General features: G+C 53.2%; 1 protein-coding gene across 9 annotated transcripts in view; it reads right to left on the reverse strand.

Moving 5' to 3' along the window:
- Positions 1-25,944, reverse strand: part of PLEKHA7 (pleckstrin homology domain containing A7) — an 83,733-nt gene that overhangs the window by 53,194 nt on the left and 4,595 nt on the right. For 6 of the 9 annotated variants that reach the window (XM_040410182.1, XM_040410185.1, XM_040410181.1 and 3 more), the window contains one exon: positions 21,586-21,643. In XM_040410182.1, the coding sequence (XP_040266116.1) occupies positions 21,586-21,643 (58 nt within the window). Of the gene's footprint in view, positions 1-3,239; positions 3,393-21,585; positions 21,644-25,944 lie in introns of those variants that run through there. The other 3 variants (XM_040410186.1, XM_040410189.1, XM_040410191.1) reach the window with 3 other exon arrangements.

Below are 25,944 nucleotides of genomic sequence, written 5' to 3' on the forward strand. Positions count from 1 at the left end.
TATGGGTCAGTGCAGGTGAGGGTCACACAGATAATGGCTTTTCTAGGACATGAGTCTTCAGTGCAGATGTAGATCTTCTTCTTCCGGCGCTTCCAGGTATCGTGGGCGGTTTCACACTCCTCACAGATGATTCACTCACAGCCAGGATCTGACTCTCACAGTTTAGCGCTAATCCCCCATTAAAAGCATAATTGCCCATCCCCCCACCCTCAAGGAAATGTCATGCCCCACGGACAAACACATTCACAACACACTGTGGGGGCTTCAGGGCTCTGCACAACACACTGGGGGGTTCCACACAACACACTGGGGGGTTCCACACAACACACTGGGGGGGCTCCAGGCCTCTGCACAACACACTGGGGGGGCTCCAGGGCTCTGCACAACACACTGGGGGGGGAGGGGGGGCTCCAGGGCTCTGCACAACATACTGGGGGGCTGCAGGGCTCTGCACAACATACTGGGGGGCTGCATGGCTCTGCACAACACATTAAGGGAGTTCCACACAACACACTGGGGGGGGGGGGGGGGGGGCTCCAGGGCTCTGCACAAGATACTGGGGGGTTCCACACAACATACTGGGGAGCTGCATGGCTCTGCACAACATACTGGGGGGCTGCATGGCTCTGCACAACATACTGGGGGGCTACACACAACATACTGGGGGGTTGCATGGCTCTGCACAACAAACTGGGGGCTGCATGGCTCCACACAACATACTGGGGGCCCCACGCCTCTGCACAACACATTGGGGGGCTCAACACAAGAAACTGGGGGGGGCTCCAGGGCTCTGCCACTATTTAATTCCCAGTTTACAGTAGCCCACCGTACTATGCCGTGTATCACCGTATAATCTGAGGCCATATTGTCACCCAGCTTTCCCAGAACCAGACAACTTACTGAAGGTCATGGAACCATCTGACGAGTAATTACAGGAGCGTACGGCTGGGAGACCGACTGGATGACAAAGCAGGGGGTGCAGTGAGAGCATGAAGTCTGCAGTCACCTGACTTGCCCCAGGACCCACAGAGGAAGTATTTATATAATGCAGCGACTGGCCGCAGGAACTAGAAGAACCGGTGTGATTGATGCCCCGCTGCTATGTGTTCTGTGCAGATTCACCTGCAGGACAAGAGGGAAGTGGCGGCCGCTCTCAGAAGGCGCTGCTTCCCAGGTTCACTCCCTGCTCCTGTGCCGCGCTGCTTCCCAGGTTCACTCCTGGTCCTGTGCCGCTGCTTCCCAGGAGCGGTGGTGGATCTGAGAAGCAGCTGCACAGGAGCGGCAGTAAGGTATTACTGAAACTTAGTATGGTATAAAATTACAATGCTTCCATCTCTCGGCTTCCTCACACCCTTTGTGCCTAGTTATATTTTAGAAAGAGCAGTGTTGGTGTAGGAGCCACACTTGTTGTTACCCAGCTTTCCTGGGGACAGATGAAGCTGAAGAGAGTAGCACTTACTGAAGAGCAGCAATGAGGCCGCGACCATATGACAACTACCGCGGGCGCTCACCCCGGTGTCTGAGCGGTTTATGCAGCAGAGGAGAGAGCTGAGGGTTCTAGGATCCAGGGGGCATCTCTGTGCTATCTCTGTGGCTGAAGTGACAGTAACGTGCGGCGGTGCGGGGCCCTGCCCTCCTGATAACACCGGGGCCACCAGCATAGGCTGCCCATATTAAGAGCTGCGCCCAGCAATCTCACACATTCCTGATAAAATACTTTCCGGATCGTCACCGTCCTGCAAATGCAGCAAGGTCACCGCGAGGACGCAGATAACGAGTGTCCGACCACCACAGACTGAACACGAGGCCTACCCCAACCCCCGGGGCGCACACAACTACAAATATAAACACCATGTAATACACACCCTACATGATATATCCCCTATATATAATGTACACCCTACATATAATCCTCAGACTATACAGATCCCAGTAAAGAATATACTGCTGTCCATAGCCAATCTCGTCCCCGGCAGGTGCCCTATAGACTCTGTGCGCCCCCCCGGCAGGTGCCCTATAGATTCCAATCATCCCCGGCAGCTGCCCTATATATTCCACATGTCCCCGGCAGGCGCCCTATAGATTCCACGTGCCCCCCGGCAGGTGCCCTATAGATTCCACATGCCCCCCCCTCCCCCCGGCAGGTGCCCTATAGATTCCCCGCGCCCCGCCGGCAGGTGCCCTATAGATTCCACGCATCACCGGCAAGTGCCCTATAGATTCAACACATCCCCGGCAAGTGCCCTATAGATTCAACGCGTCCCCGGAAGGTGCCCTATAGATTCCACGTGCCCCCCGGCAGGTGCCCTATAGATTCCACGTGCCCCCCCAGCTGGTGCCCTATAGATTCCATGTGTCCCCCAGCAGGTGCCCTATAGATTCCACGTGTCCCCCAGCAGGTGCCCTATAGATTCCACGTGTCCCCCGGCAGGTGCCCTATAGATTCCATGTGTCCCCCGGCAGGTGCCCTATAGATTCCACGTGCCCCCCCGGCAGGTGCCCTATAGATTCTGCGTGTCCCCCAGCTGGTGTCCTATAGATTCCACACGTCCCCCCGGCAGGTGCCCTATAGATTCCACGTGCCCTATAGATTCCACGTGTCCCCCAGCAGGTGCCCTATAGATTCCACGTGCCCTATAGATTCCACGTGTCCCCCAGCAGGTGCCCTATAGATTCCACGTGCCCCCCGGCAGGTGCCCTATAGATTCCACGTGCCCCCCGGCGGGTGCCCTATAGATTCCACGTGCCCCCCCGGCAGGTGCCCTATAGATTCCACGTGCCCCCCCCCGGCAGGTGCCTTATAGATTCCACGTGCCCCCCCCCGGCAGGTGCCCTATAGATTCCACGTGCCCCCCCCGGCAGGTGCCCTATAGATTCCACGTGCCCCCCCCGGCAGGCGCCCTGTAGATTCCGCGTGCCCCCCGGCAGGCGCCCTATAGATTCCGCGTGCCCCCCGGCAGGCGCCCTATAGATTCCGCGTGCCCCCCGGCAGGCGCCCTATAGATTCCACGTGCCCCCCGGCAGGCGCCCTATAGATTCCGCGTGCCCCCCCCGGCAGGCGCCCTATAGATTCCACACATTACACATAATACACTGGGTGTGCGTATAGAACACACTATGGAGGCTGCGCTGTATCGGACCTGCGCTCCGGATGCTGGGGGGTATCACCCGTCCTGCACTCCGTTTTTCTCCCGCTGATGATCCCGTTAATTATATCGTAACTGGAGACTGAATGTCACCTGATCTGCACGGCGGTGTCTATCTTCTGTCCCCGCTCCGCGCCATCAGCGTCCATCTTGCTTCCCTGCTCTGCGCCCTCCGCGTCCATCTTGCTTCCCCCCTATCCAGTAATAACCCAGCAGAGAAGCACGCTCCCCGGCAGACGGGCTGCACTGAAGGCTGCTCACACTGTACACACGGGGCCGACTGTTATAGGAGCCAAAAATATCCCACATGTCTGCAGATAAGAGATAACTGCCGGGGTCTCCGCACCCCCTCCCCTTCAGGAAGAGTTATAACCAGATGATCACCACCTGCTACAGATGTATGACATAGTGCTGATACACGGTCACAAACCCTCAGCTGTGCATGCAGGAGTAGGTCTCAGGTATGATTCACTGACAGCAAGCAGGGATCATGATAACAGCGAGGAACAAAACAAACTCCATGTGAATATACCAAACACAGAGGCCTCCTCCGGAGGTCGTCAGCAGGGAGGAGAAGAACGCAGTGCTGAATACGGGTCGTCTGTGGTCTGCAGTCATGGAGGCGCATAACTCTGCATGAGAGCTGCATCCAGAGAGCGGGAGACATTCATCACGGATTGAACTTCACGAGCAACATTTACTGTGTTCTGTCAACCACTGGGGGGCAGTATTTGGGGGGGGGGGTGCATTTTCTGGCTCGGTGACCAGCGGCCGCCAATATTGACATTCAGAAATCGTCAGAAAACAGATTGATGGTGGAAGATGAGGACAAACATCACCAACTGCAGAAGTGTCCCCGAATCTTCTCTATGGCAGCCATAATATTCTATAGGGTCCTGTCCAGTAGACCACCCACTGCCTCTAACGTCATCACACTCTCAGCGCTCTTCACGCTCCTCTGCCTCTAGCGTCTTCGTACCTGGAGTGTCCTTCACCGTCCTGTTGCCTCTAACATCCTCGTACCCTCAGTGCCCTTCACCGTCCCGCTGCCTCTAACGTCCTCGTACCCTCAGCGCTCTTCACCGTCCCGCTGCCTCTAACGTCCTCGTACCCTCAGCTCCCTTCACCCTCCCGCTGCCTCTAGCGTCCTCGTACCCTCAGCGCTCTTCACCGTCCCGCTGCCTCTAACGTCCTCGTACCCTCAGCTCCCTTCACCCTCCCGCTGCCTCTAGCGTCCTCGTACCCTCAGCGCTCTTCACCGTCCCGCTGCCTCTAGCGTCCTCGTACCCTCAGCGCTCTTCACCGTCCCGCTGCCTCTAGCGTCCTCGTACCCTCAGTGCCCTTCACCCTCCCGCTGCCTCTAACGTCCTCGTACCCTCAGTGCCCTTCACCCTCCCGCTGCCTCTAACGTCCTCGTACCCTCAGCACCCTTCACCCTCCCGCTGCCTCTAACGTCCTCGTACCCTCAGTGCCCTTCACCGCCCGCTGCCTCTAACGTCCTCGTACCCTCAATGCCCTTCACCCTTCCGCTGCCTATAACATCCTCGAACCCTCAGTGCCCTTCACCGTCCCGCTGCCTCTAACGTCCTCGTACCCTCAGCGCCCTTCACCCTCCCGCTGCCTCTAACGTCCTCGTACCCTCAATGCCCTTCACCCTTCCGCTGCCTATAACATCCTCGAACCCTCAGTGCCCTTCACCGTCCCGCTGCCTCTAACGTCCTCGTACCCTCAGTGGCCAATGCTGGATAACGGAGTCAATTTTGACTAGAATATGAAACAGATGAACAGAACGAGGCGCCGCTTCTCCCCTGAGCCTTGTATTTCTGTACGATTTGCGGCGGAGGAAACGCTGATTTATTCTGATTTCTCAGCAGTGATGGACGACACACGAGATGAAGAATGACCCTCATGCCCTCCATTCACTGCCTGCCGCCATCAGCCCCATGTACATGGAGTCGGATGTGGATGCTGTCCGCGTCAGTCTGTCCATTCCGCATAAAAGCCAGAACTTTAACTATTTTTATCTTTTTTGATTTGCGGAAAAGAACAAGAGGAAAGTGTGGGACGGGGAAGCGCGGAAACGTTGGTAGTTATACTGACACACAATCAGGCGGCAGCAGCGAGGAGATAATCCGCAATTATGTGCGGATGAGTTACCTTCCGTTGCGGCTCACATTCCACATCAGCACGGAGTGGAAACCAGAGAGAAGTCGTATGAAGACCTACCTGCTAAATGACACCCCGGAGTTCTATTCACTGACACGCTGCAGATCTACTCACTGGGGTGGAGGACACTTGTGGTCATGTATTTGGGGGTACGTTCGATGGTGCTGCATTAGTAATACCCCCTGGTACACAATTACATTTACTGCAGACCACGAGGAGGCGTCAGGGACCAATGCCCGGGTGGTGACAGTCAGCATGGAGGCAGCTCCGAGGCACCCAGCGTCTCGCATGAAGATTAAAGCCTCATTAGTGCTGATGGGATGACGGCGAGGACGTGACACCCTGCCATCTGACGCCTGCTCGGCAGCCACATAAATCAGGGGGAGAGGCAGCGACTAACGCAGGAGACCCCAGATGAACCTGAAATACAGAGGATGGGAGTCAGGGTATGCTGGGAGTTATAGTGCCACAGCAGCCGAAGGGCCTACAGAGACAGAAGAAGGTGCTGGAGCGGGCGATGCTGTAGTCGCAGGTGGGGCGCAGATAATGGGCAGATAAATAGCGTGTCGCCTGCCTCTTATCGCATGATCTCCGCCATCCCATACCGCTAATTAATCCAGCGAAGAAACCAAATCCAGAATAACGTTACAGCGAAGAGCAGCCGGTGGGCACGGACGCCGAAGTAGAGCCTGGCAAGGACCCCCACACCAGGTCGGTCAGCTGAGCGCCCCCCGGAGAGCAAAATCCACCACTACACGACAGAGAAACACAAAGCGAGCAGCGATTCCACCTTCTCAAGCCGAGCCCCCCCCCCCCGTACGCCCACGTGGTCATGTGACCTCATGCTATGGCTGCGCCTCCCAATGTATATCATGTGGGGGGTACAGGAGCGCCCTCACCAGGGCATGACCACAACACGCCGCCCACTGTACCAATTGTACCGCCGCAGAACTGCATCACAGAGCGCTGACCTGTGCCCCCGGACCCAAAACTGCTAAGGAACGGAGACAAGCGGCGCCGCTCGACCTCACAGCCACTGACCTCCATATCCCATTAAAGGGCATAGTACACTACCAAGCATGATGTGATGTCAGCTCTGTGTGTGACCGGAGTACAAGTGTGATGTGACTGCAGCTCTGGGTGTGACTGGAGTACAAGGCTTGATGTGATGTCAGCTGTGTGTGACCGGAGTACAATGTGTGATGTGACTGCAGCTCTGGGTGTGACTGGAGTACAAGGCATGATGTGATGTCAGCTCTGTGTGTGACTGGAGTACAAGTGTGATGTGACTGCAGCTCTGGGTGTGACTGGAGTACAAGGCATGATGTGATGTCAGCTCTGTGTGTGACCGGAGTACAAGTGTGATGTGACTGCAGCTCTGGGTGTGACTGGAGTACAAGGCATGATGTGATGTCAGCTCTGTGTGTGACTGGAGTACAAGTGTGATGTGACTGCAGCTCTGGGTGTGACTGGAGTACAAGGCATGAAGCGGCCCCTCGCTAGGTCTGAGCGGCCCACTATCTCTACAAACAACACATGAAACGCCGGTGACAACTGCACCGAGCGGCATCGCGGCCACATGACACCTCACCTCCCCCTGAAGAGCGCCATTACTGAGCGGATCAAGAGGCACCCCTGGAGAGCAGTGTCTTTTACATGGGACTGCTGTATACACTGACTTGGCTGGGGTTCGAGATGACAGTGATGATGATGGTGAGGAGGATGATGATGGAGAGGAGGATGATGACAGTGATGATGATGGAGAGGAGGATGATGACAGTGATGATGATGGAGAGGAGGATGGTGACAGTGATGATGATGGAGAGGAGGATGGTGACAGTGATGATGATGGAGAGGAGGATGGTGACAGTGATGATGATGGAGAGGAGGATGGTGACAGTGATGATGATGGAGAGGAGGATGGTGACAGTGATGATGATGGAGAGGAGGATGGTGACAGTGATGATGATGGAGAGGAGGATGGTGACAGTGATGATGATGGAGAGGAGGATGATGACAGTGATGATGATGGAGAGGAGGATGATGACAGTGATGATGATGGAGAGGAGGATGATGACAGTGATGATGATGGTGAGGAGGATGGTGACAGTGATGATGATGATGATGGAGAGGAGGATGGTGACAGTGATGATGATGATGGAGAGGAGGATGGTGACAGTGATGATGATGATGGAGGAGGAGGATGGTGACAGTGATGATGATGATGGAGAGGAGGATGGTGACAGTGATGATGATGATGGAGGAGGAGGATGGTGACAGTGATGATGATGATGGAGAGGAGGATGGTGAAAGTGATGATGATGATGGAGAGGAGGATGGTGAAAGTGATGATGATAGAGAGGAGGATGGTGACAGTGATGATGATGATGGTGAGGAGGATGGTGACAGTGATGATGATGGAGAGGAGGATGATGATGGAGAGGAGGATGGTGACAGTGATGATGATGATGGAGAGGAGGATGGTGACAGTGATGATGATGGAGAGGAGGATGGTGACAGTGATGATGATGGAGAGGAGGATGGTGACAGTGATGATGATGGAGAGGAGGATGGTGACAGTGATGATGATGGAGAGGAGGATGGTGACAGTGATGATGATGGAGAGGAGGATGGTGACAGTGATGATGATGGAGAGGAGGATGGTGACAGTGATGATGATGGAGAGGAGGATGGAGAGGAGGATGGTGACAGTGATGATGATGGTGAGGAGGATGATGACAGTGATGATGATGGAGAGGAGGATGATGACAGTGATGATGATGGTGAGGAGGATGATGACAGTGATGATGATGGAGAGGAGGATGATGACAGTGATGATGATGATGGAGAGGGAAGATGATGACAGTGATGATGATGGAGAGGAGGATGGTGACAGTGATGATGATGGAGAGGAGGATGGTGACAGTGATGATGATGGAGAGGAGGATGATGAGAGTGATGATGACAGATGATGGTGTGAATCTAAGGGGCGTCACAGCCTGCAGCAGGGTTATGGTCGGGGGGCGTCTGCTGCTGATGAGGCCAGAATGAAGAAGCTGCAGACAGTGGCACCATTGTGTACATGGCGTTATCACTCTGGTATGCGGGGCGGGCTCCTGGCAGCAAGGCAAGGCCTCGAAGTGCCTCAGTATGCAGACCCCACAGCGCCCCCTCTAGCCCAGCAACTGTCAGGTCCACAGAAATGACTGTAGGAGGTCCCAGCTAGCGGCTATATAGGACGAAAGGCTGTGGGGCCGTGACCTGCCACAGCTCACCAGAGTAAGTGCGATGCCCCTCTTGCGGCTGTCACTCCCTGGCCAACAGATGGTTCCCGGACATTATCGCAGGGGAGCAGCTGACAATCCAGGAGCAGAAAGCCATCACCACAGACCCCCATGAATCACCCCCGAAGGCTGAAGACCCCCAGAAGTGTCACTGATGAGATGGGTGACCCCCAACCAGACGTGTCACTGGGGGCAGCAGGTGGGGGCGGCATCGACTCCGGACACACAGGTGACATCACACAAAACTAAAGGTCAACATGTCCCAACATAAAACTACCCCAGTGACCCCCCCATAACACACAGCCCAGTGACCCCACAACAGAAGATTCAGCCCCAGCCCGGCGACCCCACAAGAGGATGCTCAGCCCCAGCCCGGCGACCCCACAAGAGGAGACTCTCAGCCCCAGCCAAGTGACCCCACAAGAGGAGACGCTCAGCCCCAGCCCGGCGACCCCACAAGAGGATGCTCAGCCCCAGCCCGGCGACCCCACAAGAGGAGACTCTCAGCCCCAGCCAAGTGACCCCACAAGAGGAGACGCTCAGCCCCAGCCCGATGACCCCACAAGAGGAGACTCTCAGCCCCAGCCAAGTGACCCCACAAGAGGAGACGCTCAGCCCCAGCCCGATGACCCCACAAGAGGAGACACTCAGCCGCAGCCCAGTGACCCCACAAGAGGAGACGCTCAGCCCCAGCCCGGCGACCCCACAAGAGGAGACACTCAGCCCCAGCCCAGTGACCCCACAAGAGGAGACGTTCAGCCCCAGCCAAGTGACCCCACAAGAGGAGACGCTCAGCCCCAGCCAAGTGACCCCACAAGAGGAGACTCTCAGCCCCAGCCAAGTGACCCCACAAGAGGAGTCTCTCAGCCCCAGCCAAGTGACCCCACAAGAGGAGATGCTCAGCCCCAGCCCAGTGACCCCACAAGAGGAGACACTGAGCCTCAGCCCAGTGACCCCACAAGAGGAGACTCTCAGCCCCAGCCCAGTGACCCCACAAGAGGAGATGCTCAGCCCCAGCCCAGTGACCCCACAAGAGGAGACACTGAGCCTCAGCCCAGTGACCCCACAAGAGGAGACGCTCAGCCCCAGCCAAGTGACCCCACAAGAGGAGACGCTCAGCCCCAGCCAAGTGACCCCACAAGAGGAGACGCTCAGCCCCAGCCAAGTGACCCCACAAGAGGAGACGCTCAGCCCCAGCCAAGTGACCCCACAAGAGGAGACGCTCAGCCCCAGCCCAGTGACCCCACAAGAGGAGACTCTCAGCCCCAGCCCAGTGACCCCACAAGAGGAGATGCTCAGCCCCAGCCCAGTGACCCCACAAGAGGAGACACTGAGCCTCAGCCCAGTGACCCCACAAGAGGAGACGCTCAGCCCCAGCCAAGTGACCCCACAAGAGGAGACTCTCAGCCCCAGCCAAGTGACCCCACAAGAGGAGACTCTCAGCCCCAGCCCCGTGACCCCACAAGAGGAGACGCTCAGCCCCAGCCCAGTGACCCCACAAGAGGAGACGCTCAGCCCCAGCCAAGTGACCCCACAAGAGGAGACACTAAGCCTCAGCCCAGTGACCCCACAAGAGGAGACTCTCAGCCCCAGCTCCGTGACCCCACAAGAGGAGACGCTCAGCCCCAGCCCCGTGACCCCACAAAAGGAGACACTCAGGCCCAGCCCAGTGACCCCACAAGAGGAGACGCTCAGCCCCAGCCCAGTGACCCCACAAGAGGAGATGCTCAGCCCCAGCCCCGTGACCCCACAAGAGGAGACACTCAGCCCCAGCCCAGTGACCCCATAAGAGGAGACACTCAGCCCCAGCCAAGTGACCCCACAAGAGGAGACACTCAGCCCCAGCCAAGTGACCCCACAAAAGGAGACGCTCAGCCCCAGCCCAGTGACCCCACAAGAGGAGACGCTCAGCCCCACCCCAGTGACGCCACAAGAGGAGACGCTCAGCCCCAGCCCAGTGACCCCACAAGAGGAGACGCTCAGCCCCAGCCCCGTGACCCCACAAGAGGAGACGCTCAGCCCCAGCCCAGTGACCCCACAAGAGGAGACGCTCAGCCCCAGCCCCGTGACCCCACAAGAGGAGACGCTCAGCCCCAGCCCAGTGACCCCACAAGAGGAGACGCTCAGCCCCAGCCCAGTGACCCCACAAGAGGAGACGCTCAGCCCCAGCCCAGTGACCCCACAAGAGGAGACGCTCAGCCCCAGCCCAGTGACGCCACAAGAGGAGACGCCCAGGTCACATATTATATAACTAGGATGAACAGAAATCAATCTGAACAATCCAGAAAGACAGGTGACAGCCCCTGCAGGAGCGGTGACGGCAGCCATACTGGTTGTCACACAGATTTCCCAGAAAAATAACTTTTCAAGCTGATTTCAGAAGAGATATTTCCTGGGGTGAAGTGGAGATGGTACAGTCCGGTGTACGGGGCGCGGCCGATCTCATTTATCACGAGTGACAGGAATCTCGTCCTGGGAGCAGCGACTTTATTTCTACTCCATAAATCACAGAGACGTTTATTGTGGACATCGAGATTTACACACGTAACACGACGCCAGCAGAGGGCGCCACTCACACCCAGAAACTGGCAAACTGCGGCGTTTATGCCAAAGACCTATATAGAAGGCGCCGCTTATCCATAGTTTACTGCAAGCAGCTGTACTGTCCGACTATCACAGAGAAGGCTCCCACCCAGAGCTGCAACCATTTCTTATATACCAGTCACACCCAGAGCTGCAACCCCATGTCTTAGACATGATTGCAACTCTGGATGTGACTAGTGTATAATACACCAGTCAAATCCAGAGCTGCAATTACATCTTACACACCAGTCACACCCAGAGCTGGAACCATTTCTTATACACCAGTCACATACAGAGCTGCAACCGCATGTCCTATAAAACAGTCACATCCAGAGCTGCAACCACATCTTATACATCAGCCATATCCACAGCTGCAACTGTGTGTAAAATACCACTCACATCCAGAGCTGCAATCGCATGTCTTATACACCAGTCACACCCAGAGCTGCAATCATACCTTATACACCAGTAACATCAAGAGCAGTAACCGTGTCTTATACACTAGTCAAATCCAGAGCTGCAATCGCCTGTCTTATATACCAGTCACACTTAGAGCAGCAACCATGTCTTATATACCAGTCACACCCAGAGCTGCAACCCCATGTCTTAGACATGATTGCAACTCTGGATGTGACTAGTGTATAATACACCAGTCACATCCAGAGCTGCAATTACATCTTACACACCAGTCACACCCAGAGCTGAAACCATTTTTTATATACCAGTCACATCCAGAGCTGCAACAGCATGTCCTATAAAACAGCCACATCCAGAGCTGCAACCACGTCACATACACTAGTCACATCACACCCAGAGTTGCAATCATGTCTAATACACCAGTCACATCCAGAGCTGCAATCACATCTTACACACCAGTCACATCCAGAGCTGCAACAATTTCTGATATACCAGTCACATCCAGAGCTGCAACCGCATGTCCTATAAAACAGCCATATCCAGAGCTACAACCACGTCGCATACACCAGTCACATCCAGAGTTGCAATCATGTTTAATACTCCAGTAACATCCAGAGCTGTAATCAGTACTCTGCTATTATATCACAGTTTATAGTCCAGTCACATCCAGAGCTGCGGTCAGTTCCTGATACCTCTAGAGCGAGGTGGGTCACAGAGAACAACGCCTCCTGGAGCGGATACAGAACCGGCAAAGCAATGCAGCACAGACACAAACAAGAGACCACCCAGCCATTTCAGGGGAGAGGATGATTGTAGGACAGGAGAATACAGTCTATTGCCCCCTGTTATCAGCCATTTCAGGGGAGAGGATGACTGTAGGACAGGAGAATACAGTCTATTGCCCCCTGTTATCAGCCATTTCAGGCGGGAGGATGACTGTAGGACAGGAGAATACAATCTATTGCTCCCTGTTATCAGCCATGTCAGGGGAGAGGATGACTGTAGGACAGGAGAATACAGTCTATTGCTCCCTGTTATCAGCCATTTCAGGGGAGAGGATGACTGTAGGACAGGAGAATACAGTCTATTGCCCCCTGTTATCAGCCATTTCAGGGGAGAGGATGACTGTAGGACAGGAGAATACAGTCTATTGCCTCCTGTTATCAGCCATTTCAGAGGAGAGGATGACTGTAGGGCAGGAGAATACAGTCTATTGCTCCCCTGTTATCAGCCATTTCAGGGGAAAGGATGACTGTAGGACAGGAGAATACAGTCTATTGTCCCCTGTTATCAGCCATTTCAGGGGAGAGGATGACTGTAGGACAGGAGAATACAGTCTATTGCCCCCTGTTATCAGCCATTTCAGGGGAGAGGATGACTGTAGGACAGGAGAATACAGTCTATTGCTCCCTGTTATCAGCCATTTCAGGGGAGAGGATGACTGTAGGACAAGAGAATACAGTCTATTGCCCCTGTTATCAGCCATTTCAGGGGAGAGGATGACTGTAAGACAGGAGAATACAGTCTATTGCCCCCTGTTATCAGCCATTTCAGGGGAGAGGATGACTGTAGGACAGGAGAATACAGTCTATTGCCCTCTGTTATCAGCCATTTCAGGGGAGAGGATGACTGTAGGACAGGAGAATACAGTCTATTGCCTCCTGTTATCAGCCATTTCAGGGTAGAGGATGACTGTAGGACAGGAGAATACAGTCTATTGCCCCCTGTTATCAGCCATTTCAGGGGAGAGGATGACTGTAGGACAAGAGAATACAGTCTATTGCCCCCTGTTATCAGCCATTTCAGGGGAGAGGATGACTGTAGGACAGGAGAATACAGTCTATTGCCCCCTGTTATCAGCCATTTCAGGGGAGAGGATGACTGTAGGACAGGAGAATACAGTCTATTGCCCTCTGTTATCAGCCATTTCAGGGGAGAGGATGACTGTAGGACAGGAGAATACAATCTATTGCCCCCTGTTATCAGCCATTTCAGGGGAGGATGACTGTAGGACAGGAGAATACAGTCTATTGCCCCCTGTTATCAGCCATTTCAGGGGAGAGGATGACTGTAGGACAGGAGAATATAGTCTATTGCCCCCTGTTATCAGCCATTTCAGGAGAGAGGATGACTGTAGGACAGGAGAATACAGTCTATTGCTCCCTGTTATCAGCCATTTCAGGGGGGAGGATGACTGTAGGACAGGAGAATACAATCTATTGCCCCCTGTTATCAGCCATTTCAGGGGAGAGGATGACTGTAGGACAGGAGAATACAGTCTATTGCCCCCTGTTATCAGCCATTTCAGGGGAGAGGATGACTGTAGGACAGGAGAATACACAGTCTATTGCTCCCTGTTATCGGCCATTTCAGGGGAGAGGATGACTGTAGGACAGGAGAATACAGTCTATTGCCCCCTGTTATCAGCCATTTCAGGGGAGAGGATGACTGTAGGACAGGAGAATACAGTCTATTGCCCCCTGTTATCAGCCATTTCAGGGGAGAGGATGACTGTAAGACAGGAGAATACAGTCTATTGCCCCCTGTTATCAGCCATTTCAGGGGAGAGGATGACTGTAGGACAGGAGAATACAGTCTATTGCCCCTGTTATCAACCATTTCAATGGAGAGGATGACTGTAGGACAGGAGAATACAATCTATTGCCCCCTGTTATCAGCCATTTCAGGGGGGAGGATGACTGTAGGACAGGAGAATACAGTCTATTGCCCCCTGTTATCAGCCATTTCAGGGGGGAGGATGACTGTAGGACAGGAGAATACAGTCTATTGCCCCCTGTTATCAGACATTTCAGGGGAGAGGATGACTGTAGGACAGGAGAATACAATCTATTGCCCCCTGTTATCAGCCATATCAGGGGTGAGGATGACTGTAGGACAGGAGAATACAATCTATTGCCCCCTGTTATCAGCCATTTCAGAGGAGAGGATGACTGTAGGACAGGAGAATACAGTCTATTGCCCCCTGTTATCAGACATTTCAGGGGAGAGGATGACTGTAGGACAGGAGAATACAGTCTATTGCCCCTGTTATCAACCATTTCAATGGAGAGGATGACTGTAGGACAGGAGAATACAATCTATTGCCCCCTGTTATCAGCCATTTCAGGGGAGAGGATGACTGTAGGACAGGAGAATACAGTCTATTGCCCCCTGTTATCAGCCATTTCAGGTGAGAGGATGACTGTAGGACAGGAGAATACAGTCTATTGCCCCCTGTTATCAGCCATATCAGGGGTGAGGATGACTGTAGGACAGGAGAATACAGTCTATTGTTCTCTGTTATCAGCCATTTCAGGGGAGAGGATGACTGTAGGACAGGAGAATACAGTCTATTGCCCCCTGTTATCAGCCATTTCAGAGGAGAGGATGACTGTAGGACAGGAGAATACAGTCTATTGCCCCCTGTTATCAGCCATTTCAGAGGAGAGGATGACTGTAGGACAGGAGAATACAGTCTATTGCTCCCTGTTATCAGCCATTTCAGGGGAGAGGATGACTGTAGGACAGGAGAATACAGTCTATTACCTCCTGTTATCAGCCATTTCAGGGGAGAGGATGACTGTAGGACAGGAGAATACAGTCTATTGCCCCCTGTTATCAGACATTTCAGAGGAGAGGATGACTGTAGGACAGGAGAATACAGTCTATTGCTCCCTGTTATCAGCCATTTCAGGGGAGAGGATGACTGTAGGACAGGAGAATACAGTCTATTGTTCTCTGTTATCAGCCATTTCAGGGGAGAGGATGACTGTAGGACATGAGAATACAGTCTATTGCCCCTGTTATCAGCCATTTCAGAGGAGAGGATGACTGTAGGACAGGAGAATACAGTCTATTGCTCCCTGTTATCAGCCATTTCAGGGGAGAGGATGACTGTAGGACAGGAGAATACAATCTATTGCCCCCTGTTATCAGCCATTTCAGAGGAGAGGATGACTGTAGGACAGGAGAATACAGTCTATTGCCCCCTGTTATCAGCCATTTCAGGGGAGAGGATGACTGTAGGACAGGAGAATACAATCTATTGCCCCCTGTTATCAGCCATTTCAGGGGAGAGGATGACTGTAGGACAGGAGAATACAGTCTATTGTTCTCTGTTATCAGCCATTTCAGGGGAGAGGATGACTGTAGGACAGGAGAATACAGTCTATTGCCCCCTGTTATCAGCCATTTCAGAGGAGAGGATGACTGTAGGACAGGAGAATACAGTCTATTGCCCCCTGTTATCAGCCATTTCAGAGGAGAGGATGACTGTAGGACAGGAGAATACAGTCTATTGCTCCCTGTTATCAGCCATTTCAGGGGAGAGGATGACTGTAGGACAGGAGAATACAGTCTATTACCTCCTGTTATCAGCCATTTCAGGGGAGAGGATGACTGTAGGACAGGAGAATACAGTCTATTGCCCCCTGTTATCAGACATTTCAGAGGAGAGGATGACTGTAGGACAGGAGAATACAGTCTATTGCTCCCTGTTATCAGCCATTTCAGGGGAGAGGATGACTGTAGGACAGGAGAATACAGTCTATTGTTCTCTGTTATCAGCCATTTCAGGGGAGAGGATGACTGTAGGACATGAGAATACAGTCTATTGCCCCTGTTATCAGCCATTTCAGAGGAGAGGATGACTGTAGGACAGGAGAATACAGTCTATTGCTCCCTGTTATCAGCCATTTCAGGGGAGAGGATGACTGTAGGACAGGAGAATACAATCTATTGCCCCCTGTTATCAGCCATTTCAGAGGAGAGGATGACTGTAGGACAGGAGAATACAGTCTATTGCCTCCTGTTATCAGCCATTTCAGGGGAGAGGATGACTGTAGGACAGGAGAATACAGTCTATTGTTCTCTGTTATCAGCCATTTCAGGGGAGAGGATGACTGTAGGACAGGAGAATACAGTCTATTGCCCCTGTTATCAGCCATTTCAGAGGAGAGGATGACTGTAGGACAGGAGAATACAGTCTATTGCTCCCTGTTATCAGCCATTTCAGGGGAGAGGATGACTGTAGGACAGGAGAATACAGTCTATTGCCCCCTGTTATCAGCCATTTCAGTGGAGAGGATGACTGTAGGACAGGAGAATACAGTTTACTGCCCCCTGTTATCAGCCATTTCAGGGGAGAGGATGACTGTAGGACAGGAGAATACAATCTATTGCCCCCTGTTATCAGCCATTTCAGGGGAGAGGATGACTGTAGGACAGGAGAATACAGTCTATTGCTCCCTGTTATCAACCATTTCAGGGGCGAGGATGACTGTAGGACAGGAGAATACAGTCTATTGCCTCCTGTTATCAGCCATTTCAGGGGAGAGGATGACTGTAGGACAGGAGAATACAGTCTATTGCCCCCTGTTATCAGCCATTTCAGGGGAGAGGATGACTGTAGGACAGGAGAATACAGTCTATTGCCCCCTGTTATCAGCCATTTCAGGGGAGAGGATGACTGTAGGACAGGAGAATACAGTCTATTGCCCCTGTTATCAGCCATTTCAGAGGAGAGGATGACTGTAGGACAGGAGAATACAGTCTATTGCTCCCTGTTATCAGCCATTTCAGAGGAGAGGATGACTGTAGGACAGGAGAATACAGTCTATTGCCCCCTGTTATCAGCCTGGGGTGACTATAATATCATGTATCCGCAGGGCTGAGACTCTTCTATAAGTGACTGTTATCAGCCGGATCCTCATATAACGCTCCAGCTCTATTATATGATCCGTGGCTCCGGTGCTGTGAATAATACATGGGGCGTCACTTTCTGACTCGTTTCTTAGCAACTTGAGGTCACTTGTCCGGATCCTGTGACCAACTTTCACAGCGAAAGCCGCGGGCATCGTGTGGGACACAAGTGCCGGGCCCTCGGGCGCAATGTGAAGGGGTCACTAGTGGCAAGACGCCCCCCTGCTCCTCTCCTGAGGTGTGCAGGTATATTGTAATGAGGGACAGGATAAGCAGCCGCCAGACCCTTCTAACAGCTGCTTATCTCCAGCAGAAGCCGCCGCAGACATTACACTGTGGGCAGAGTTATAATGTCCGGTGATATAATGAGTCGGCCGTCAGCAGTCCTATGTAAGTAAAGACTCATCGCTGACAGCTGGAAAGTTAGAAAACTATTACAGACCACCGTGTGTCAAGATCTCTGCTTTCTGTCAATGGATGGCAGTATTCATAGTGCGAGACCCTCAGCATGATCTAACACTTCTCACAGCTGAGGCTGTCACAGTGTATCAGTGCAGACAATCCTCTGCAGCACAGATCTCATGTTCTGACACTGGGCTGAAAACTCTCACCTGCACTGACACAGTGTAACAGAACAGTGACACAACATTAAGGGCCCTAATATGGAGACAATACGCAGGAGGGTGGTGCCGGTCGCCATTAACCCCTCGCAGGACGATTAACACAATGAGGGATTAACAGCTAATCCCCACCTAATGCCAAACATCAGCAGGAAGACGCCCCCGATCAGCGGCGCCCTGCAGACAATGCCTGTGCCCCTCCTGTACTAACGATAATCGTCAGTGTCAGGGACACGCTGCCCACAGAGCAAGCCATGATACAACGGCCCCTCCTCCAGGCGGCAGAGAAGTCACAGCTGACACAGGTCACAAACCACGAGTGGCACCATGACTGCCCCCAGTCAGAAACTGACAGGAGGAGTAATGGAGGGAATTACAGCGATTAGCTATATTCATTGGTGGCTGCACAGGAAGCCACCATTGCTCAGCAAGACCCGGCAGGTAACCAGCAATTGACACAACGTCACGAGGCGCGAGGCACAGAGAACCTCACTATGCTCCGGGGGAGACGGATGGAAGGCCGATGGATGGTGGACGCAGAGCGCTCACACAACCCAGCGCTCGGTGACAGACGTGGCATCTGGAGGCCATTGCCTTCCTGGAAACGCGCGATATCAGTGGAGAGCGTAGCGATGGGCGGGGTCAGAGGGTGTAAATTACCCCAATAATATGGGCGCTGCTGCCAGGGGAAACCGCTGCCTCCGCACACATCAGCCGCCTTCAAGCTGTGTGACAACCAACATGGCCGCAGTGACGACAGCCGCAGGAAGAATCCCCCAGCTTTCCCAAGAAGGCGTCATTACAGGCCAAGGCACAGCCGGCACCCAACAGGCTGCCCCCCGTCCCCTCCCATCCACCGCACTGGGAGCCTTCACCCAGTCCCCTCCCTGGCCCCCCCACCAGTCTCCTCCAATCCGCTGGGGCACCCCCCAGTCCCCTGCTATTCCCCCGGGGTCAGTTCCCTGCCATGCCCCCTTGCCGTGCCCCCCCAGTCCCCTCTTATACCCCCTGTGATGCCCCCCCCCAGTCCCCTTCTATCCTACTCCCACGCGCCCCCCCAGTCCCCTCCTATTCCCCCCCCCAGTCCCCTCCTATTCCCCCCCCAGTCCCCTCCTATTCCCCCCCCCCCAGTCCCCTCCTATTCCCCCCCCCCAGTCCCCTCCTATTCCCCCCCCCCCAGTCCCCTCCTATTCCCCCCCCCCAGTCCCCTCCTATTCCCCCCCCCCCCAGTCCCCCCCCATTCCCCCCCCCCCCAGTCCCCTCCTATTCCCCCCCCCCAGTCCCCTCCTATTCCCCCCCCCCAGTCCCCTCCTATTCCCCCCCCCCCCAGTCCCCTCCTATTCCCCCCTCCCCCCAGTCCCCTCCTATTCCCTGCCCCGGAGCACACCCCCAGTCCCTTCCTATTCCCCCCCCCCCCCCGGGCATTCCCCCAGTCCCCTCCTATTCCCTGCCCCGGAGCACACCCCCAGTCCCTTCCTATCCCCCCCCCCCCCGGGCACCCCCCCAGTCTCCTCCTATTCCCTGCCCCGGAGCACACCCCCAGTCCCTTCCTATGCCCCCCCCCCCCCCGGGCCCCCCCCCAGTCTCCTCCTATTCCCTTCCCCAGAGCACACGCCCAGTCCCTTCCTATCCCTTCCCCCCCCGGGCACCCCCCCAGTCTCCTCCTATTCCCTGCCCCGGAGCACACCCCCAGTCCCTTCCTATCCCCCCCCCCCCCCGGCACCCCCCCAGTCCCCTCCTATTCCCTGCCCCGGGGCACACCCCCAGTCCCTTCCGATCCCCCCCCCCCCCCCCCCAGGCACCCCCCCAGTCCCCTCCTATTCCCCCTCAGTCCCCTCCTATTCCCTGCCCCGGGGCACACCCCCAGTCCCTTCCTATCCCCCCCCCGGGCACCCCCCCAGTCTCCTCCTATTCCCTGCCCCGGAGCACACCCCCAGTCCCTTCCTATCCCCCCCCCCCCCCCCGGCACCCCCCCAGTCCCCTCCTATTCCCTGCCCCGGGGGACACCCCCAGTCCCTTCCTATCCCCATCCCCCCCGGGCACCCCCCCTGTCCCCTCCTATTCCCTGCCCCGGGGGACACCCCCAGTCCCTTCCTATCCCCATCCCCCCCGGGCACCCCCCCTGTCCCCTCCTATTCCCTGCCCCGGGGCACACCCCCAGTCCCTTCCTATCCCCCCCCCCCCCCGGCACCCCCCCAGTCCCCTCCTATTCCCTGCCCCGGAGCACACCCCTAGTCCCTTCCTACCCCCCCCCCCCCCGGCACCCCCCCAGTCCCCTCCTATTCCCTGCCCCGGGGGACACCCCCAGTCCCTTCCTATCCCCATCCCCCCCGGCACCCCCCCAGTCCCCTCCTATTCCCTGCCCCGGGGCACACCCCCAGTCCCTTCCTATCCCCCCCCCCCGGGCACCCCCCCAGTCCCTTCCTACCCCCCCCCCCGGGCACCCCCCCAGTCCCTTCCTACCCCCCCCCCCGGGCACCCCCCCTGTCCCCTCCTATTCCCTGCCCCGGGGCACACCCCCAGTCCCTTCCTATCCCCCTTCCCCCCTGTCCCCTCCTATTCTTTCTAGGTCACAAATCATTAACCCTTCATCTGTGTGCACAAGGGGTGTGTCAGCTCACAGAGCCTGCGCCCATCTCCATAGCGTCCAAACCCCTAAACACAACACACAGAGGGCGTGGGGGGGCGAGGCACGCAAACACCTGACATCAACAACCGGCGCCAAAATAGAGAACTGTTCACAGCATGCGACGGACAACAAGTCCCAGCAAACCCAGAGAAATTATGTAACACCAGCCCCTTCCCCACCAGCTAAGCATGTCCTGCCCACCCACAGCCTAAAGCGTCATTCACATGTCGGTGTTCTCCACGGACAGCACACGTCCCCATTCCTTGTAATGTGTGTTATCAGACATCAGTGTTTTTAGCACGGATCAATCACGCCCATTATAGTCTACGGGTCTGGGAAAACCACGGATGCAACACGAATGCCATCCGCGTTGCATCCATGTTTCACGGATCATTAAGAGGAGATGCACGGACTTAACACGGATCCTTCACGGACAGCTTCACAGACGCATCACTGATTTGAGCACAGACACAGACGTGTGAAGGGGCGTGGCCAACAAATCACCAAAACGCACTCCTATGAGATACGCGCCACAGACGGTCATGAGCGTCAGTCTGGTCGCCATAGCTACGTCCTGTGTCTACTTCTCCTCATGTGACACGGTGCGCAGGAGAATGCCCAATACTGACCACATCCGCAGGGGTCCAGGATGTAACCATGACAACCAGCATGAAAACCTCCATGCTTTACACTGCAAGCTGCAGCTGGAAAACTGGACAATGGAGGGATAAGTCAGAGCAGCCTCCATCACCAGATCACAGCCCCGCCCCCGGCACCATAACGGTGACACACGGAGGACATGGCTATTACACACATCACGGGGAGACTTCACCACCGACAGAAAACTGCGGATAAAGAAAAGAGCAGTGCGAAAACAAGAGAGCCACGGTGCGGGCCACGGGGGAGGAGTCAGGGGAGTACCCCGCCAATTATACCTGGGTCATCGGTTCTGTGCACACTGGTCATCCAACGTCATGACAACAGAAAGACCAGCGGGCGCCACGCAGCATTATAATCCAATCAGACCTCAGAGCACTTACTTAATGAAGAAACTGGCGCCTTCATCTGTGAATCCTTCCTCCCAACCACGGGGCAGATCTGAGAAGAAAAGAAGAATAGTGAGTGCAGCTCTGGAGCATAATACAGGATGTAACTGAGGATCAGTACAGGATAAGTAATGTAATATATGTACACAGTGACTGCACCAGCAGAATAGTGAGTGCAGCTCTGGAGTATAATACAAGATGTAACTCAGGATCAGTACAGGATAAGTAATGTATGTACACAGTGACTCCACCAGCAGAATAGTGAGTGCAGCTCTGGAGTATAATACAGGATGTAACTCGGGATCAGTACAGGATAAGTAATGTATGTACACAGTGACTGCACCAGCAGAATAGTGAGTGCAGCTCTGGAGTATAATACAGGATGTAACTCAGGATCAGTACAGGATAAGTAATGTATGTACACAGTGACTCCACCAGCAGAATAGTGAGTGCAGTTCTGGAGTATAATACAAGATGTAACTCAGGATCAGTACAGGATAAGTAATGTATGTACACAGTGACTGCACCAGCAGAATAGTGAGTGCAGCTCTGGAGTATAATACAGGATGTAACTCTGGATCAGTACAGGATAAGTAATGTATGTACACAGTGACTGCACCAGCAGAATAGTGAGTGCAGCTCTGGAGTATAATACAGGATGTAACTCAGGATCAGTACAGGATAAGTAATGTATGTACACAGTGACTGCACCAGTAGAATAGTGAGTGCAGCTCTGGAGTATAATACAGGATGTAATTCAGGATCAGTGCAGGATAAGTAATGTATGTACACAGTGACTGCACCAGCAGAATAGTGAGTGCAGCTCTGGAGTATAATACAGGATGTAACTCAGGATCAGTACAGGATAAGTAATGTATGTACACAGTGACTGCACCAGCAGAATAGTGAGTGCAGCTCTGGAGTATAATACAGGATGTAACTCAGGATCAGTACAGGATAAGTAATGTATGTAAGCAGTGACTGCACCAGCAGAATAGTGAGTGCAGCTCTGGAGTATAATACAGGATGTAATTTAGGATCAGTGCAGGATAAGTAATGTATGTATGTATATAGTGTCTCCACCAGCAGAATAGTGAGTGCAGCTCTGGAGTAACTCAGGATCAGAACAGGATAAGTAATGTATGTACACAGTGACTGCACCAGCAGAATAGTGAGTGCAGCTCTGGAGTATAATACAGGATGTAATTCAGGATCAGTGCAGGATAAGTAATGTATGTACACAGTGACTGCACCAGCAGAATAGTGAGTGCAGCTCTGGAGTATAATACAGGATGTAACTCAGGATCAGTACAGGATAAGTAATGTATGTACACAGTGACTGCACCAGCAGAATAGTGAGTGCAGCTCTGGAGTATAATACAGGATGTAACTCAGGATCAGTACAGGATAAGTAATGTATGTAAGCAGTGACTGCACCAGCAGAATAGTGAGTGCAGCTCTGGAGTATAATACAGGATGTAATTTAGGATTAGTGCAGGATAAGTAATGTATGTATGTATATAGTGTCTCCACCAGCAGAATAGTGAGTGCAGCTCTGGAGTAACTCAGGATCAGAACAGGATATCCAATGACTCTAGGTGGGGTATGTGAAGGGTGCATTAAGTTTGGGTTCTTGGGTTTTGGTTTCATATCTCACCTGACAACATGCCAGTAACTCAGCTGTGACACATACATACAACATAAAGGGGAAAGGGCTTAACAGTTACTGCGTTTGCGATAAAAGATACAATTCCAGTACACACAACTGGTCCGACACACAACTGGTTTACTGGATCCCTGGGAATTACGGACTGTAACGCGTCCAATTAAAGGACGACATCTGCATTAGACGCCGCTGTAAATGAGGGGACGTTTTAACAAGCTCCATTCCAGTTGCAGGAGCAGCACCAAAGAGGCGCCACACCATAACATGGCATCAGGAGGTGACAACCCGGCACCGGTGCAGCAATAGTTGTCAGTGGAGGGCGTTCTCCAGGTGTCTGCGACTTTACCGTAACAGCAGTGCAGACGCCAGATAACAATCCTAGCAGAGCGCGCTGTGCCCAGGAGGAACCCACCACCAGCAAATCAGCCACAAGACGACTCAAGTCAGATCTGTCAGATGAAGGAGCGGCAAACACCACGAACCTCAAAAATACAGAGAGCGACACAAGAAAATGCAATTAGCTGACCAATACCACTAATACTCCACATGAGACTGGAGCATACGAGGAATGATACCACTAATACTCCACAGGAGACTGAAGAAGACAAGGAATGATACCACTAATACTCCACAGGTGACTGAAGAAGACAAGGAATGATACCACTAATACTCCACAGGTGACTGAAGAAGACAAGGAATGATACCACTAATACTCCACAAGAGACTGGAGCAGACGAGGAATAATACCAATAATACTTCACAAGAGACTGAAGAAGACAAGGAATGATACCACTAATACTCCACAGGAGACTGAAGAAGACAAGGAATGAAACCACTAATACTCCACAGGAGACTGGAGCAGACGAGGAATGATACCACTAATACTCCACAGGAGACTGAAGAAGACAAGTAATGATACCAATAATACTCCACAGGAGACTGGGGGCAGACGAGGAATAATACAACTAATACTCCACAGGAGACTGGAGCATATGAGGAATAATACCACTAATACTCCACAGGGGACTGGCGAAGATGAGGAATAATACCACTAATACTCCACAGGAGACTGGAGCAGTGACGAATAATCCCACTAATACTCCACATGGGACTGGAGCAGATGAGGAATAATACTACTAATACTCCACAGGAGACTGGAGCAGTGACGAATAATCCCACTAATACTCCACATGGGACTGGAGCAGATGAGGAATAATACCACTAATACTCCACAGGAGACTGGAGCAGACGAGGAATAATACCACTAATACTCCACTCCTCAGGTAGGTAGTTCAGGTCCTGTCTTTGTACTACTAATAATCCACACGTAGGTAGTTGGAGGGTGCTGTACCTATAATACTTCTGAGGTATTTAGTTGGAGAAGGTGGGTTCCATACAGATAACAGTAATACTCCTTAGGTAGGTAGTAAGGCATTCCTGTCCTGATATTACTAATACTCCTCAGGTATGTAGTATCAGGATATGACCGCCATGTATTAGTATCAGGACAGTACCCTCTTGCTACATACCTGAGGAGTATAAGCATTAATAGTAATAGGTAGGTAGTAGCAGGTGGGAATGTCCTAACCTGATACTACTAATACTCCTTGGGTAAGTAGTAACAGGGGCGGTCCTAATACTCCTCAGGTAGGTAGTAACAGGGGCGGTCCTAATACCACTAAAGATGAGAAATGATACCACTAATACTCCACAGGAGACTGAAGAAGACAAGGAATGATACCACTAATACTTCACAGGAGACTGGAGCAGACAAGGAATGATTCCATTAATACTCCACAGGAGACAGGGCAGATGATAAATGATACCACTAATACTCCACAAGAGAGGGGGCAGAGGGGAAATTATAACAAAAATACTCCACAGGAGTCTGGTGCAGATGAGGTATGATACCACTAATACCCCACAGAAGACTGGAGCAGACGAGCAATGATACCATTAATACTCCACAGGAGACTGGAGCAGACGAGGAATAATACCACTAATACTCCACAGGAGGCTGGAGCAGACGAGGAATAATACCACTAACACTCCACAGGGGAGGGGGCAGAGGGGAAATTGTAACAATAATACTCCACAGGAGTCTGGGGCAGATGAGGAATGATACCACTAATACTCCACAGGAGTCTGGGGCCGATGATGAATGAAACCACTAATACTCCACAGGAGACTGGAGCAGACGAGGAATGATACCACTAATACTCCACAGGAGACTGAAGAAGACAAGTAATGATACCAATAATACTCCACAGGAGACTGGGGGCAGACGAGGAATAATACAACTAATACTCCACAGGAGACTGGAGCATATGAGGAATAATACCACTAATACTCCACAGGGGACTGGCGAAGATGAGGAATAATACCACTAATACTCCACAGGAGACTGGAGCAGTGACGAATAATCCCACTAATACTCCACATGGGACTGGAGCAGATGAGGAATAATACTACTAATACTCCACAGGAGACTGGAGCAGTGACGAATAATCCCACTAATACTCCACATGGGACTGGAGCAGATGAGGAATAATACCACTAATACTCCACAGGAGACTGGAGCAGACGAGGAATAATACCACTAATACTCCACTCCTCAGGTAGGTAGTTCAGGTCCTGTCTTTGTACTACTAATAATCCACACGTAGGTAGTTGGAGGGTGCTGTACC

The sequence above is a fragment of the Bufo bufo genome, chromosome 10, assembly GCF_905171765.1.
Source record: "Bufo bufo chromosome 10, aBufBuf1.1, whole genome shotgun sequence".
Classification (NCBI taxonomy): domain Eukaryota; kingdom Metazoa; phylum Chordata; class Amphibia; order Anura; family Bufonidae; genus Bufo; species Bufo bufo.